General features: G+C 40.7%; 2 protein-coding genes across 2 annotated transcripts; both read left to right on the plus strand.

The window, feature by feature from the left end:
- Positions 1–3,968: 3,968 nt before the first annotated feature.
- On the plus strand, positions 3,969–12,693 carry kpna7 (karyopherin alpha 7 (importin alpha 8)). Its single transcript, XM_034688902.1, has 12 exons — positions 3,969–4,107; positions 4,188–4,328; positions 4,401–4,486; positions 8,576–8,744; positions 8,895–8,994; positions 10,108–10,190; positions 10,897–10,983; positions 11,078–11,254; positions 11,337–11,570; positions 11,978–12,160; positions 12,266–12,412; positions 12,550–12,693. Exons 1-12 carry the CDS (start codon positions 4,042–4,044, stop codon positions 12,634–12,636), a joined length of 1,560 nt encoding a protein of 519 aa, XP_034544793.1. The 5' UTR covers positions 3,969–4,041; the 3' UTR covers positions 12,637–12,693.
- Positions 12,694–14,833: 2,140 nt separating this feature from the next.
- Positions 14,834–17,925, plus strand: LOC117816571 (ecto-ADP-ribosyltransferase 4-like). Its single transcript, XM_034688904.1, has 3 exons — positions 14,834–15,807; positions 15,882–15,971; positions 16,422–17,925. The coding sequence occupies exons 2-3, from the start codon at positions 15,894–15,896 to the stop codon at positions 17,307–17,309; spliced, it is 966 nt and encodes a 321-aa protein (XP_034544795.1). The 5' UTR covers positions 14,834–15,807; positions 15,882–15,893; the 3' UTR covers positions 17,310–17,925.
- Positions 17,926–17,928: the final 3 nt, after the last annotated feature.

A 17,928-nucleotide genomic window follows, 5' to 3' on the forward strand; every position in this document is an offset into this window, starting at 1 on the left:
TCCATGAACCTGCACCGTGGAATTTCCTCCATTCACCTCACATTGTTCAGACTAACAAGGAGTCAAGACATCAGGGCGGGACTGAGGCCGTCCACACCCTGCAGGGCGTCTCTGAGGAACCATAAGTACTTCCAGGTCAATCGGCCAGCAGGAGGACACACACACACACACACACACACACACACACACACACACACACACACACACACACACACACACACACACACACACACACCGTTTTAACAGGACATTATACAACTTTGATTACATCTGGCATGTTATTTTTATTTTGTTGAGGTGGTGAAAGATTTTAGAGAAATGAAGATGGTTTGGAGTCAACTTTATTCCCTGAAGAATGATTCTTCCATTTCGTTCTTTTCACATCAAAATGGACAGCACTGCTTTTCAGTATTTATTCATTTATTTATTTGATAAAGATCAAACAGGGGTTCCCAATCTTTTTAGTTCACAACCCCCCCAAAAAACAGTGCTAGAGACCCCCGTTGTCCTGAGGTGATTAAATGTTGCTCATAGCCGCATGCAAAAACTAACAGGCAAATCCAAAAACCTAGGTATGTTATTGTAATTTAAAAAAGGCTAGAAGCAGCATCATGTTCTCAGGGGTCATGTAGCAAAGTATGATAAAAAAAATGATCAAATATTCAGTTTTCAATCATTCAAAAGTGTTTCTGTTTTTAGTTCTCGCAACCCCCCCACTTTGGAAACCACTGCTATAAAAGCCATCCATCCCTAAACTCCCAAGCTTGAGAGAGGGGAATAGGTTATTGTCAATTAGAGATTAAAAAACACGTAGAGTGGCAAGAGAAAATAAACTACATCCTTTAATTTCTTTAAACGGGGCTGTAAACATGAAGGATATATCTCATTTAACTCAATCACATAAGCAATTCTTTTTGAACTCCATGGCTGGAAAAATAAAGATGCCGACTAAAAGAGTTCCTTAAATTGCTGTTTTACAAAGCTGTGGTAAATACCTGATAGAGATTGGTCACTGTATAGCAACATTTCATATAGCAATGAAATATCACAGACTCTGGAGGACTTAGTGTGGTCCTCTCATTGCACAGGAAGGCGCATGGTTGAATTGATGTTGGTGTTTTTAGGTTGGAAAAACCAAAGAAGAGATTAAAACAGCAGAAAGAAGGCAGGAGAGATTACAGAGAAACACTAAAGGCTGTAGGAGTAACAAAGTAGGGGATACGTTAGTGTTTATGAAAGGTACATAGAACAGAAAACGTCACAGACTCTGAAAGTGATGCACCAGAAAAAATCAAGTGCTGTGGGGACACATGCGGCTCATCACCTTTAATCCATCAGTGGAAATGTTCAGTTTAACCTGACTAATAACAGCTAAGCTCGCTCATTTTAAAAAGTCAACTGTTCCTGTGGACACGGATCAATCTGTGAGGGTCATGGACTTCTCAGGAGAGATAATCCAATAATTTACAATTCAATCAAATCAACATTTGGTGTAAAATGAAGTTTTCCTAAGTAAGTAGCTGTGTGTTAAATAGGATGATGTAAGTAGAAAGCGGGTCGTCTTGAAGGTGAAACCCCTTCATGGTGACTCACTGTGCATCATGCATGTCTTAGTCAGCAAATGTCTAAGAAACCCTCAGACATGGGTTGTCCACCCATGCTCAGAATATGTGAGTTTTTAGAACTGTCATACTGAAAAGTCGGTCACTAAGGGTTGCACAATCATATCAAGTACACAAACAAACAGCAGACATAAACATATCAACATCATGTGGTTTTATGCAAATATGTTCTTGTCACTTGCAGCAGGAACATAATCGCTACCTACTTTAGTTTCTAAACATCAAACATTGAGCCTGATGGATGCAAAACGCTCCTTTTTTTTACAGATGCATTTAAATATTTAATTTTAGATGATTTAGTGAATAAAAAATGTTGTGTTGGAATATCTGCTGGAGTTTGTTGCTTTAGTTTCATGTTCTTAAAAGATCAAACTGGACTAAGAGAAGTGGACTCGAGGGTCTGACGGCCAAGAGATTTGATAAGACATGGTCTCTCTCACTGCGTGTGTGTGTGTGTGTGTGTGTGTGTGTGTGTGTGTGTGTCTGTGTGTGTGTGTGTGTGTGTGTGTGTGTGGACATAAGTTATCAGGAGGAAGCACTTATAGCTCGCTCAGAGGGAAACCTCCTCTTGAGCTGCCATTGTTCAGCGTTTCCTGGTTGTAATAGAGGAACACCTGACGTTTTCTCTTCCTCACTTTCTCACCCTCTTTCTGCTCTTTCATTTATACCATTTGTTCATTTTCATCTGCACCCTTTGATGCCATGCTATTTCTGCATTGATTGAATACAACACAAACTGAAATCTGCATCAGGTCTCAAAGGTCTGATTGTAACCCATGCACCTCATCACACACCTCCTCATGCTGAGTAGATTAAAGCTACGTTGTGCTGCCCTCTAGTGTTTCAGAGTCGTCATGGCAGGGTTGTCCACATTTTGATCATTTGCATACGCACATATTTACATATTTATAATAATATAATAATAATAATAATAATAATAACTTTATTTATAGAGAACCTTTAAAAACAAATGCTTACAAAGTACTTTGACAAACAAAGCATGGCTCAAATAACAAAGTAAACATTTGGACAGACAGGGAGGAGGAACTTAAACAATGCAACACAAGAGGTTAAAAGAAATACTTAAATTAAACAGAATGAAGTGGTGTGACAATAGACCAGTAACTCACTGTTGAGAGTGTTTTCCAAGGGTAAATAGATCAAATAGATATAAATGAATAAATAAAAATAAATAAATAAAAGTGGATAAGTAAATAAAAGCATTAAAAGGACAAAAAGAGGTTTTCAGAATATGAGGATAACATCACATCGAGAAAATTAGAAAAATGTAAAAGGATAAATTAGGAACATTAAAATAATAAATGAAAAAAATGAATTAAAACAATAGATAATCAAATACAATGATCAAATACAATGTAAGACAATTAATTAATTGGATAAAAACTTAGAATAATAATAAAATAGAAGTTAGAAGGATGAAGTCACATAATAGTCTGTAAAAATGGGTTTTAAGAAGAGATTTAAAAGATGTCACTGACTCTGTGAGCACTATATATTCAGGGAGGTTGTTCCAAAGTTTGTGCCATGAATCCTAATGTAAGCTGCTATTATTATCAGCTACTTAAAAATTAAATATTTTACCTGTATTTTTTTTGTGCAGTAAACATTTTAAAAAATATTACATTTGTAATTGCTCTTGCTACGAAACACCTTACACTTTTAGCACTGGACTGCATTATTACTATGACCATTTTTTAGATTATATTTATACAGTTTATTTTTATTCTATCTTCTTCTTTTTATTATTTGATTTAATTTAATTTCTCTGGTCTTTGTTTGATTTAATTTAATTTCTCTGGTATTTATTTGATTTAATTTTAATTTCTCTGGTATTTATTTGATTTAATTTAATTTCTCTGGTATTTATTTGATTTAATTTAATTTATCTGGTATTTATTTGATTTAATTTAATTTCTCTGGTATTTATTTGATTTAATTTAATTTATCTGGTATTTATTTGATTTAATTTTAATTTATCTGGTATTTATTTGATTTAATTTAATTTCTCTGGTATTTATTTGATTTAATTTAATTTCTCTGGTATTTATTTGATTTAATTTAATTTCTCTGGTCTTTATTTGATTTAATTTAATTGATTTAATGTTTCTTTTGAGTATATCATCATCTTTATCTATTGCTGTTATTTTCTGCTTCTTCTGTATGCTTGAATGTATGAAAGGTGTTCCATAAATAAAAATGAGTTGAGTTTAATAGATGTTTGGTCACACAGTTTAAGTGTGCACCTGACTCAATCAAAGGGGCGTGCCCTCAATCAGTTAACTTGACTCACCTGTGGCAGAGGTCCATCTTAAAAGCTCCCTGCTGACTCTCTCTGAATGTTTATCCTGTCGGGTCAGTGACGCTGCGCGCTCGAGTCCATCACCTGTGAGAGTCAGCCATGCCCACCAAAAATGTCACCGACGAGCGGATGGGAAAGTTCAAAAACAAGGGCAAGGATCCAACTGTGAGTGTTGTGTTCACTTCTCAGGGTTTTATCTTTTCATATGCAGCTTTTTATTGAGGTGTCATCTTTACTTGTCACAGAAACTTCGAGAGAAGCGGATCTCTGAGTGCGTGGAGCTGCGTAAAGCGCACAAAAATGAAAACTTCATGAAGAGAAGAAACGTGGCCCTGTCTTCTCTCCCGGACGAGGAAGCGCTCTCTCCTGACTACACCACCGACACGGTCCGTTCACATCAGCCTTCATCTGTTCTAATACATGAGGGGAAGATTTTAACTCACTGTCTCTCTCTGCAGGTGACAGTTTTCTCCATTGAGGACATCATTAGAAACGTGAACGATGAGTGCAGAGAGGCCCAAACCAGAGGCTGCCAGGCTGCCAGGTGAGACAGGGACTCTTTTTGCTGTTCTCCCATTTGGTGCAAAACGATGAATCATTAATTGTGTAGTGAGTGTATCTTTTAATCTCATGTCTTGCAGAGATAAGCCTTAAAAACATCTAATGACGCTCAAATGTTAATGAAAAAGGTTAAATTCATGTAATCTTAAATTTGTGACATGCAAAATGGAATATGTCGAGCCGTTTTTGGTTAAATTCTCATGAATATGGCTCAGAGTTTAATTTACACATCCAGTACCTTTTTAAATGATTAGAATATTTCCTAAGGTCCATCAAAAACAGGATTTAAAATACAAAAACATCTGAAGGTTTACTTATTTATTCACAATACTAGGTTGGGGCTCTTTTAACCACAAATGCGACGTGGCATGGAGGCGATCAGCCTGCAGCTCTGTGAGGTGTTATTGAAGCTCAGGTTGCTCTGATTATGGCCTCCAGCTGGTCTGTATTTTTAGGTCAGGTTCTCCTCTACCCCTCCACAAAAATCCCATAGACTCTCTTTAGGGTTCAGGTACATCATGGTCAGGATACCATTTGGTAGAAGTATTGGTGCTGTGGGCAGGTGCAAAGTCCTGCTGGAAAAATAAATCAGCGTTTATTTTATGAAGCTTGTCAGCAGATGAAGAATGAAGAGCTCTAAAGTCTCCTGCTGTGTTGACTCAGGACTTGATATAACACAGAGGACCAACACCAGCAGATGACATGACACCCTAAACTATCAGACTGCTAAAACTTAATATTGGACTTAAGGCACCTTGTATTCTGTGCTTCTCCACTTGATTTACAAATGTAATGCTAATTGTACTTTGATCTGAAGAAAGGACTTTGGACCACTGAGCTTCAGTTTTCTTTTTCTTTTTTTTCCCAAGTAAGACTCGTTGTCTTACCTGGGCGTTGTCTCTGGTTCAGGAGTGTCTTGATATTAGCTGCATTCGATACGATTGACCATCAAATCCTGTTACAGAGATTAGAGCAACTAATTGGCATTACAGGGACTGCTTTAGCTTGGTTTAAATCGTACCTAACAGATCGATCTCAATTTGTTCACGTTAATGAAAAGTCCTCAGTGCAGACCAGGGTTAGTCAGGGAGTTCCACAAGGATCAGTGCTAGGACCAATTCTTTTCACCTTTTTTTTTTTATATATGCTTCCTCTAGGTCACATCATGAGGTAGCACTCAATACATTTTCATTTTTATGCTGATGACACTCAGCTCTATCTATAAGTGAAGCCAGAAGAAACCAATCAGTTATCTAAATTAGTTGCTTGTCTTAAAGACATAAAGACCTGGATGATTAGAAATGTCTTACTCAGGAAAAACTGAAGTGATTGTTATCGGCCCCAAACACCTTTAGAGAGACTTTTTCTAATAATATAAGTACCTTGGAGGGCATTAGTCTGGCATCCAGCACCTCTGCTAGGAGTCCTATTTGATCAAGATTTATCCTTCAACTCCCAAATTCAGCAAATCTCAAGGTCAGCCTATTTTCACTTGTGCAATATTTCTAAAATTAGACACTTCCTATCTCAGAGCGACGCAGAAAAACCACTCCATGCATTTGTTACCTCCAGGTTAGATTACTGTAACTCCCTCTTATCAGGCTGCCCCAATAAGTCTCTAAAGACTCTTCAGCTAGTTCAAAACCCTGCAGCTTGAGTACTGACTAGAACCAGGAAGAGGGAGCACATCTCTCCAGTGTTAGCTTCTCTACACTGACTCCCAATAAAATGTAGAATAGAATTTAAAATCCTTCTTTTAACCTACAAAGCCCTTAAAAATCAGACACCCTCGTATCTTAAAGAGCTCATAGTGCCCTATTACCCCTCTAGAACTCTACGCTCCCAACATGCAGGCTTGCTAGTTGTACCTAAAATCTCTAAAAGTAGTATGGGAGGTAGAACCTTCAGCTATCAGGCCCCTCTCCTTTGGAATCATCTACCAGTCAGGGTCTGGGAGGCAGACACCCTCTCCACTTTTAAGAGTAGGCTTCAAACTTTCCTTTTTGATAAAGCTTATAGTTAGAGCTGGATCAGGCTTGGAACAGCTTTTGTCATGCTGCTATAGGCCTAGACTGCCGGGGGAACTGGAGCACTGACACACTGGGATCCTAGCTCACCCCCTTCCCCCCCACCCCCTCATCACTTACTTTAACTCTGCCTGTCCCATTAAAGTTACTAACCATAGACCTTTCTGGAGTCCCTGAGCTCCCTTGTCTCGTAGATTCCTCTGAGCTGCCGTAGACGTCCTCCTGCTGTGGACGATCTGGACTACAGCTGTCTAACATGAGTCTGGTTCTGCTCGAGGTTTCTGCCTGTTAAAAGGAAGTTTTTCCTTGCCACTGTAACTAGCTAAATACTGCGATGTGCAATGCTAATGGTGGATTAAGGTGGGGTCAGACTGAGGCTGTTTCCGAAACGGCCTGCTACATACTACTTACTAATGTAGTAGGCAGTAGGTATTGCCTACTACATACTGCGTTTGAATTTAGTATGTAGTATGACTGTTCTGTCCGATCTGTCATGCAGCATGCTGAGCCAGACTTCGCTGGATTTCCGGTTTCGGAAAGCGGAAGTAAACAACGGCGAAGCCGATAAATAAAAAGCTTATTTAGCATCCATTTATGATTTAAAAAGTTAGGAAGTGGTTTATATGTAATTTGATAACTTTCACAGCACCCAAAAACTGATTTCCTCCCGTCAAAAAATGAGGAAAAAGCAGAACGAGTGCTGTGCATTATGGGAAACAGTACGCGAGGCAGACTGGTCCGATGCATACTGAGATATTTTCCTGAATCAGTAGACATCCGGGGAGTTTTGGCATACTGTAGATTTTGCTCTTGTTCACATACTACTTACTACATACTGAATTTTGGACATATCAGTACGTACTGCTAGTATAGCAGGCGATTTCGGAAACAGCCTGAGTCTTACCCTATCTTGAAGTTGGGTCTCTGTTCATAATTTAACATAGAGTGGTCTAGACCTGCTCTGTTTGTAAAAGCATCTTGAGATAATGTTTGTTGTGATTTGGCGCTATACAAATAAAGATTGATTGATTTAGGAGCGAGACAGTTGTAGGCTGTTTTCAAAGCTGCCTACTGTACTAGCAGTACGTACTGATTTGGCCAAAGTTCAGTATGTAGTATGTGAACAAGAGCAAAATCGTCAGTAAGCCAAAACTCCCCGATGTCTACTGATTCGGGAAAATTTCACAGTATGCATTGGACCAGTCTTCCTCACGTACTGTTTCCCATAATGCACAGCGCTCGTTCTGCTTTTTCTTTTTTGACCGGAGGAAATCTGTTTTTGGGTGCTTTTCTTCACTTTTTAAATCCTAAGTGATGCTAAAAAAGCAGTTCCTCTATCGGCTTCGCCGTTGTTTACTTCCGCTTTCCGAAACCAGAAATCTAGTGACGTGTGGCCCAGCGTACTGCAACACAGATCCAACAGAACAGTCATACTACAGACTAAATTCAAATGCAGTATGTAGCAGGCAGTACCTACTGCCTGCTACATTAGCAGGTAGTATGTAGCAGGCGGTTTCAGAAACAGCCGTAGTCTCTTCCCTGAAGACGTCTGTGCATCGTGGCTCTTGATGCTCTTGACTCCAGCCTCAGTACACTCCTCCATGAAGTTCTTGAATCAACAGTTTTTTACCATCCTCTCCAGGCTGCTCTATCCCTGCTTCTTTCCTTCCAGTCAACTCTCCATTAATCTGCTTCGATGCAACACTCTGTGAACCACCAGCCTGTTCAGCAACTACCTTTTTAGCTGAAGGCCATGTTCTAAACAAAATAGAAAAATGTTTGAAACTTTTTTGTAAAGCACCTAGAATATATCACATTTTACATATTTAACTCTTTCACTGTATTCTAATTTGAGCTCTACACCCAGCTGAATCAATCTGTCCATCTTCAGCAAATTTAAGATTGTTCTGATTTGTTCTTGACCCGTCCAACTAATTGGGAATTGTAGCTGCAATTTCCTGACCGTTACTCAGGATCATGAACAAGTTGAGTTTGTAAACACTGGTAAAATAATGCATCACTGATTTCCCCCACCTGTCCCTCAGGAAGCTGCTGTCTCAGGAGCGTAACCCTCCTCTGAAGGAGATCATAGACGCTGGTCTGCTGTCCCGCTTTGTGTCCTTCCTGGGTATGGACGATGAGCCCACGCTGCAGTTTGAAGCGGCCTGGGCTCTGACAAACATTGCCTCTGGAACATCCTGGCATACTCAACAGGTGTGCACACAAACTGAGTGATTTATAAGAATGAGTTACTCTTCTGCTGTTCTGTAGGGATTGGGCTACTCGAAGAAAGATGGTCTTGAGATGTTTTATGCATCAAACTGTTAATTAGACATTTAACACACCTGTGTCTTTATGTCTCAGGTGGTGGGAAGTGGAGCTGTGCCGGCGTTCATCTCCTTGCTGGCCTCACCGATGTTGCACATCAGTGAACAGGCGGTCTGGGCTCTTGGAAACATTGCAGGTACAATTCAAAGGCCCTGTGAGGAGTATTTAGCTGATTAGAGTGATGCATCTTTATGACCTAAAAAATGAAATGAGACTTCAACAGAGACTGGCACAAGTGAGGGTATGTGTTAAAGCTAGGGTTGGTAGTCACGGAAGACTAGCATGAATTTGAATGTAGCATTTCCTCAGGACTGTCTAACCCCTCCCCCCCTCCCCTTGGAGCTCCTCCAAAATGACACCCCCGCTCACATGCACAAACGCAGCTGGGTCATGACTATATGATGGTGACTGATTCAAAACCGGTCCTCAGCACATGGTTTGTGTTTTGCACTACATCAACTCATGTCTCACTCAGCGGTAAGAAAACACCAAAACATTCTCATAGTGAAAGTTAAAAACACAAACAAACAGGAAATGTACGCTCTGCAGGAGGCGGGCCGAACGGCAGGACAGGATTTGATTGGTTTCATCATTTGGCTCCTGATGGCAGGGATTGGTTGGTGTCTTCCCAGGTTTACTCCAGCTGTAGATAGAGGCTTTTTTTTTTTTTACCTCTTTTTAAGAACACATTGTATTGATTACCATCAGGACATAAAGATCATTTTAACCAGTATAACAAAAAGTGGATCTAAATCTGACTACCAACCCCAGCTTTAACTGAGACTATTTACTGTGTGCCAAAGCCATAGACTTTTTTTTTTTTCTCTGACAGTAATATTCAAAGTGAGTGATGCATTAGTGTTTAAGGAGGGTGCAATGAATTTCAGAACATTTAAATGTGCACAAGGTGATCAGCAAACGTGTAACTTTTTCAATAGGGCATGCAACAATCAACAAATGCTTAGTTCCTTGCAGGAATTAACTTTAAACTCAACTGAGGTTCATCTTTCTGGAGTGCTGAAAATTGTTTCATGCTGGTGCTCAGTGATGGGAAATAAAAATCTGCACACCAGAAGCTGCTCTAATGCAAACTCACGGTCTACTCTTTACATTTGCCTCAGTCCAGTATCTTGTACTTTAAAGATTTGGATGTGCTTTTCACCTCTATTTTTGCTGGTGTAAAATTGAAAATAGTGTTGGTACGTCATCATCCTGCTAGCTAACGTCAATTAATGTCTGTACTCCACAGGTGATGGTTCAGCTTGTCGAGACATCCTGATTGAGTGTAATGTTATCCCAGCATTACTGGCCCGGATCTCCCCCGACACACCGGTATGTCAAACTGCACAAGATGGTCCAAACCGTTGACACGAACATGCAAAATGCAGCTGCTTCTAAACACACTTACCCTCCTGTGACAGTTTGTACCTGACGTCAGTGGCCTTTAACCCCAGTCAGAGATAATCAAACTATGGCTGTTTCCGAAACGGCCTGCTACATACTACTTACTAATGTAGTAGGCAGTAGGTATTGCCTACTACATACTGCGTTTGAATTTAGTATGTAGTATGACTGTTCTGTCCGATCTGTCATGCAGCATGCTGAGCCAGACTTCGCTGGATTTCTGGTTTCGGAAAGCGGAAGTAAACAACGGTGAAGCCGATAAATAAAAAGCTTATTTAGCATCCATTTATGATTTAAAAAGTTAGGAAGTGGTTTATATGTAATTTGATAACTTTCACAGCACCCAAAAACGGATTTCCTCCCATCAAAAAATGAGGAACAAGAAAAAGCAGAACGAGCGCTGTGCATTATGGGAAACAGAACGCGAGGAAGACTGGTCCGATGCAGACTGGTCCGATGCATACTGAGATATTTTCCCGAATCAGTAGACATCCGGGGAGTTTTGGCATACTACAGATTTTGCTCTTGTTCACATACTACTTACTACATACTGCATTTTGGACATATCAGTACATACTGCTAGTATAGCAGGTGATTTCGGAAACAGCCAACGACTACATCTTTCTCTCTTTAGGTTGGCTACCTGCGTAACCTCACATGGACTTTATCCAACTTGTGTCGGAATAAGAACCCCTGTCCCCCCTTGTCTGCAGTCCAGCAGGTCAGTGAAGTCTCAGCTCTGTAATGAACTCTCTCTGAACAGTGTTTGAGTCTAATAACTGGATAATGATGTGCTCGGACATCTCTTTCCTTAGGTGCTTCCCTCTCTGATCCAGCTTCTTCATCTGAGTGATAAAGACATCCTGTCTGATGCATGCTGGGCAATTTCCTACCTGTCAGACGGCGAGAACGAGCGTATCGACATCGTGGTGAAAACTGGAATCATCCCTCGGCTGGTGGAGCTCATGGGCCACCGGGAGCTCAGTGTCATGGTGAGAGGATTCATCTCGTGTCTCAGTTTAACTTTCAGCACACAGGAATTTAATGTGTTTTTTTTTTTTCTCCAACCTGCAGACTCCTGCACTCCGCTCCATCGGGAACATTGTGAGTGGTTCAGACGTGCAGACTCAGGTGGCGATCGATGCCGGCGTTTTAAAGGTCCTACCTGAGCTGATGAGGCATCAAAAGGCCAGTGTGCAGAAGGAGGCAGCATGGGCGCTGTCCAACATTGCTGCTGGTCCCTGTAAGCAAATTCAGCAGCTCATCACCTGTGGCCTCCTCCCTCCTCTCGTAGACCAGCTCAGGAATGTGAGTGGACTGTGAAATATTGATGTCTCTGTTAGAGAGCACCAGTTTCTGTAAGCGGCTTCATTTAGCTATGCCACTTCATGTTTGAACACTGAAGTTTACACCTGTGCTTTGTTTTACTATGACCAACATGTCAAAACTACATCCTGTTTTGTAATGCATGGATTGAAATCTCCAACAAACCACAGGACACATGTGAAGAATAGCTCTTTAGTTTGAATTTGACAAAAAAAGTACTTCCTGTGTTTCCCCTCACCAGCCTTCAAATTGGATAAATCTGTATCAAACTCTAATAAAGCCTCAAGTTTGATCTATTGTCACTAAAGTTTGAGTCTGGTTTCAGAGGACTCATTTCCTTCCCATGTTGACCAGCAAACATGTCTAAACTGTCCGCACAATCCTCTCAGGGAGACTTCAAGACTCAGAGGGAGGCTGTGTGGGCAGTGACAAACTTCACCAGCGGGGGCACTGTTGAGCAGGTGGTCCACCTGGTGCAGAGCGGAGCCCTGGAGGCGATCATCAACATGCTGCAGGTCAAAGACGCCAAAGTCATTCTGGTCATACTGGATGCGATCAACAACATCTTCTTGGTGAGCGATGAAGAGAAGTTAACCGCTCCATTTTCCTAACATGTTACAGTTTGAGCTTCAGATTAAAACAAGCAGAGTGTTTCAGTTATGCACATGACTTTTCAGGCAGCAGAGAAGCTTGGTGAGATGGAAAAACTGAGCCTGCTGGTTGAGGAGCTTGGAGGACTGGACCGTATTGAGATGCTGCAGAACCACGACAATGAGATGGTGTACCAGGCGGCGCATACCCTCATAGAGAAGTACTTCTGTGATGTAAGGCATTAACTAAGTTATTACAGCTCCATTTGTGATCTGATTACTGAAGACCTTTTGATATTATTCATGCAGCACATACATAAAACTCCAGACACATGCATGTAGTTGACTTCCATTTGTCCTCATCCTTTCAGAGTGAGGTCGAGGAAGTCAAAGTCGACTCCACAGAAGACGCTTTTACATTCAAGAGCCCCGACGTCCCGACAGCATTCAACTTTTAAAACTTGTTTTTGTTTGATTTATTAATGTAGAAATAAATAAATACATTTGATACCTTACATTTGGTTACTTTGTAATCTGATGTCTGCAGCAGAAATGGGAGGAGGTATTGAGACCACAGTTTAATGCAAAAGACAAACTGCCTCTAACTTCAATCATTACATTAACTGTGTCATAAGCAGACTTGAGGAATAGTTCTCAAACTGGTTATTTAGATGGTTGTGTAACTAAATTAACGTGCATCTTTAGCCATTTCTTTTATGGCCCAAGATTGAGGGGAGACGTCAAAGTTCAGTACCAATGTGTCGCAGCATACATGGCCATATTTTCCTGACTAGAAGTGTTGGAAAGCAACAAATAACTTGTAAAATGTCCTTCAAACTCTCAGTTTTTAAAGGTGACATATCATGCAAAATTGACTTTTTAATGGTTCTCTACCTGAAATATGTGTCCCTTGCATGTCTACAAACCCCCCGAGAATGAAAAGAATCCATTCTGCCCCTGTTCTGATTTCTCCACCTTTCTGTAAATGTGTGTGAAACCAGCCGTTTCAGACTTCTGTGTTTTTGTTACGTCACAACAATATCCGGTCTGTCACGGAGTCAGAGCTCGGAGCTTGTTCAGCCCATAGACTGTATAAGATATAATGTATAAATACTGAATCCCTCCCCCGTTTTTCATTACCTGCACAAATGTGTGCTAACAAGGAGCTTAGGAGGGAGGCATGCTAGTTGTAGGCTGTCTTAATAAACACAATGGTCGGTTTTACTCCCCACGTCTGCAGATTTGAAGATCTAGTGGATGATTTTTATTTATCATGGATAAGTGCTAGCGCTAGTTAGCATAGCCACATAGCTATATGTTCATAGCTGTAGCTGTGTACCAAGACACACGTCGACATACTGACAAATAAAACCACAAGAAACACTAAATCTGTGACCAATCCTTCATAAAAGGTCCTGCTGCCTTTCTGGCAGAGGTCGGTTTTACTCCCCACGTCTGCAGATTTGAAGATCTAGTGGATGATTTTTATTTATCATGGATAAGTGCTAGCGCTAGTTAGCATAGCCACATAGCTACATGTTCGTAGCTGTGTACCAAGACACACGTCTACATACTGATAAATAAAACAACAAACACTAAATCTGTGACCAATCCTTCAGAAAGGTCCTGCTACAGGCGCCTCTGTCAGGATCAGATTCAGAGGGTTGAAGTAACGCGATCTCTGAGCAGCCGTGTATATTCAGCCAACATGTAAACATTAGATCAGTGATTTTCAACCACTGTGCCGTGGCACACTAGTGTGCCATGACCAATCGTCAGGTGTGCCGTGGGACATTATCAAATTTCACTTAATTAGTCCCAAAAAATATGATTCATATACTAGAAATAATTTGCCATGTAGTGTGTCTGTGCCTGCAGTGTGGTGACTGGCGGAGTAATTAAATACTTATCAATGTTCTGACCTGCGCTACCCACCCACTGAGTGGCAATAAAGCACACTAATGACCTTGTTAATTTAAGACAATAGAATAAATGATGCCCGCGAGAGATGTATGTGACAAGACGTGGCTGTACAAAAGCGATGGATAAATATTCAAAAAGGAAAAATGAAACTCCAAACTGGGCCCTGGACAAAATTCTAACGTGGATGAAGAGCGTATTATGGGTGGTGGACAAGGCAACTTTTATGGGAAAAACTACATTGGTGTCTGCGAGAGCTCTCAAAGCTAGCTACTTAGTAGCTGAACTCTTAGCCAAATCAAAAAAGCCACACATGGTTGCAGAGACAGTAATACTACCTGCAAAAGCCATTGTAAACGAGATGCTTTGCCCTGACACAGTTAAAGAAGTAGCCAAAGTCCCTCTCTCAGATCAATAGAATCATAAATTGAGAGACTAAATGTGTCATTTTGTAACATTTTTGGTTGGTGGCGTGACTCTGGATTTTCTTAATGTAAGAAATGTGCCTTGGCTCAAAAAAGGTTGAAAAACACTGCATTAGATCAACGTGCTGGAGAGCCGAGGCACATCCACTTCCTGAGGGGGCGTGGTCAGAGAGAAAACAGAGTGTTCTGAGGAGGAATGAAGAAGAGGGTTTTTCAGGCAGACCAAAATCTGATTTCAAAGTGTTTTTTTGGGCATAAACTTTAAAGACATGTTTTGGGGACCTCTTAGACCAATATATATTGATGAAAAAAGCGTGATATGTCCCCTTTAAGCATATCACTGACTGAGCTGTGACTGAAGAGGAAAGCCTGTTAGAGGTGAAGGGAACTTCCCAAACTGAGAAAAGGAGTGCACATGTTGCAGCACAGCGGTGATTCTGACATCTAAAAATAGTTCTGGGTTTTAGTTTGACTTCCTAAACTAGAATGCAAACCTCACTTCTCTATTTATGGATGAGTGGAGGAGAAAGTCTAGATTAATTTCTGCTTAATCAGCTGTTTTACTTCATCCTAAAATACTGAGGCGGATGTTAAAACCTGACGTGATGGGTGTGTTTCTATTTAAAGCAAAGGAGTTTACCAACAATAACGGTCATTTCTGAAAATGTAGCTCAGCTCAACTGAAAAAGACCTGTAGAGATTTTCTTTAGCTTTGATGTAGTTTAAGTTTTTATTGTCCTATAAAGTTATGTCAAATTGTTACCAATACAATGGCTGTGAATAGAACTTATTTTGATGTCTTCGTGGTATTGAAGGGACATTTAAAGTACACAAAGCAGACACTCTTTACAGAAACAGTCTGTGACAGGGATGCTACCAGGAAGTTTGCACCCTGTTAAACATCACTATGTTGACTACCCAAATGCTACTGCAGTGTAACATTTCCTGGTCCTTTTTAGAATCACCCTAACTGTCTCCCTTACATGTTCATGTAAAACCCAAACTATCTGTGAGTGAACATCAGCTGAAGAAAGTAAAGTCTGTTTTTATGTAATTTGTGAAACTCAACCTTGCATCTTCCAGAATCTGAGGGAATCACAAACTTACAGAGGACCTTAAAATAATCTGGGAAAATTTGAGGAAACCACGTGTTAAGATTTTGTTGACTCCACCCTGACTCTGGACAACCCCACGTCAACACTGAGTTAAAAGATGAGCAGCCTCACACCGACTGAAGACCACAGACTGAACTGACTCTGACAACAGCTGCTGCATCGTCACCTGGTAGGATTAACAGATTCATTCACATACTGTGACTTTTGATTCTTAAAATTAACTCTGTTACTACTTCTTTTCAGGTATCTTTAATCATGCTGAAGATCAGAGAGTTGGTGTTCATAGTCCTCTGCTGCCTCTGTGTCAGGATAAGACTTCTACATGCAGAGACGGTAAGAAAACAGACTTGTTTGATACACTGCTGTGGAAAAGTTTGATGTCTAGTGCAGCTTGAAAATCTTCAAAAATACAAAAACAAGGCACAGGGCTGAGAGACTGTAAACATATACATCAGTCTGGAGCGTCTGAATAAAAATATGCTCGGGTTGTTTAGAAGGAAATGTATTATTAAAGCTTTTGAGGCACAAAGTCAGGATCTTTGCCTCCTCTACTTAAATATTTGGTTCTTTTTTCTAATGAGTGCATGAGTGAACTTCCAGAAATCCCCTTTTTTTTAAAAAAAGCTTTCTTAGAAATGTCTAAATTTTGAATCCTACATTTGTTTTCCAAGAAAAAGTCAAATCAAGCCGTGTGGGGAATAAAACTGATTTTAATTTATGAGTCTGTTAAAGTTTGCAGATGAAAGTTGGTGTTAAGTCTTGTTGCAATGAATCCTGTTACAGCTGCCTGACCAGGGAACCATAAAGTCCCCGCTGAAGAGTTCACATGTTGAGATGTCTTCTCCACAAGAGGCTACACTGGCGCCACCTTCAGCAGCTACACATCTTGGAGGGGTCCAGAGTATCTCCATCCACGTCAACGCTTCCCTGAAGGCCTCTAATGTCTCAGTACAGACCTCGTCAGGTCTGTCCCGGCTCTTCAGGATCTCTCTGAGCTTGTACCCTGAATCTGTAGACGACATGTACTACGGCTGCTCCAACAAGATGCTGATCAAAGTGAAGCGTCACTACCTCCCGAGGAGCACCGGAGAGGGTCTGCACTCCACGTACACCAAACTCTGCGCCCTGAAAGCCATGAAGACCAAAGACCTCTACGACCCGCTGTCCTGGCATCACTTCAGGGCCCTGTGTGCATACACAGCCGGGTCTTATGATGACTTAAACCGAGCAGTTCGTCAGGGTAAAGCGTCCTACAGAACCTCATTTGAGTTCCACGCCCTCCACTTCCTGCTCTCAGACGCCATCAGGCTCCTGAAGCTGAACCAGAGAACCTGCTACACCAGCTACAGGAGAAGCAAACTGCTCTTCAGCGGTGAAGCTGGACAAACCATCCGCTTCGGCTCCTTCGCCTCCAGCTCCCTCAACAAGGACCTGAGGCAGTTCGGAGGGAGGACTTGTTTTGAGATCCGAACATGTTTTGGTGCTTACCTGAAGTCTTACTCAGAGTTTGACTCAGACGAGGACGAGGTGCTGATTCCTCCATACGAGATGTTTCACGTCGTGTCTGTGGACACATCAGGACAGAACGATTTGAACTGTGATGTTTTGTTCAAGCTGGAGACTGCTGGAGTTTACAGCAGCCTGAACTGTCAGGCTGTAGACCTGCTCTAAAGGTCAGAGGTCACAGCTTTAATATTTATTTTAACTGTTTGTTTTAGGCATTTTAATTTAACTGTCCTACATTTATGAATATGTTTATTTAAGGACTTCAGTAGACTCAGAGTAGATGAAAGAAAGGAATTTGAGGTTAATTTGTTCGCTGCTCTGAGAATTAAAGCGAGAGCGAGAAAAGAGGGCTGGATGTTTTTACATTTTTCTTTACCTTCATTTTTTACAAACTTTTAAAATCAAATTCCCTGATTCATCATCTTCACTTTTCTTGATTTATAACCAAACATGTCAGTTTCTCTCATGGTGCACAAATACAGAAAGATAAATGTTTGTTGTCAAGAGCTTGTCATCTTTAGAAACTTTAAAAAAAAGAAACAGTCTTCACATTTAATTCATGACGTTTATACTTTTTCTCTTAGCTGTCATTAACTCCTTCGGCTATTGTCTTTTCAATATATCATAAGTTATTTGATTGATCAGCATTTGTGTGTTTTGTTTCTTAAGAAAGGAGAGGTCCTCTTGTGGTGGCTTCATGACCTCCTGATTCTCTTATTTTCCTGTTTTATAATCTGAGTTTATGGACTCTTATGTGTGCAAAGAAATAAATTGCAATGAACAG

The sequence above is a fragment of the Notolabrus celidotus genome, chromosome 7, assembly GCF_009762535.1.
Source record: "Notolabrus celidotus isolate fNotCel1 chromosome 7, fNotCel1.pri, whole genome shotgun sequence".
Taxonomy (NCBI): Eukaryota; Metazoa; Chordata; class Actinopteri; order Labriformes; family Labridae; genus Notolabrus; species Notolabrus celidotus.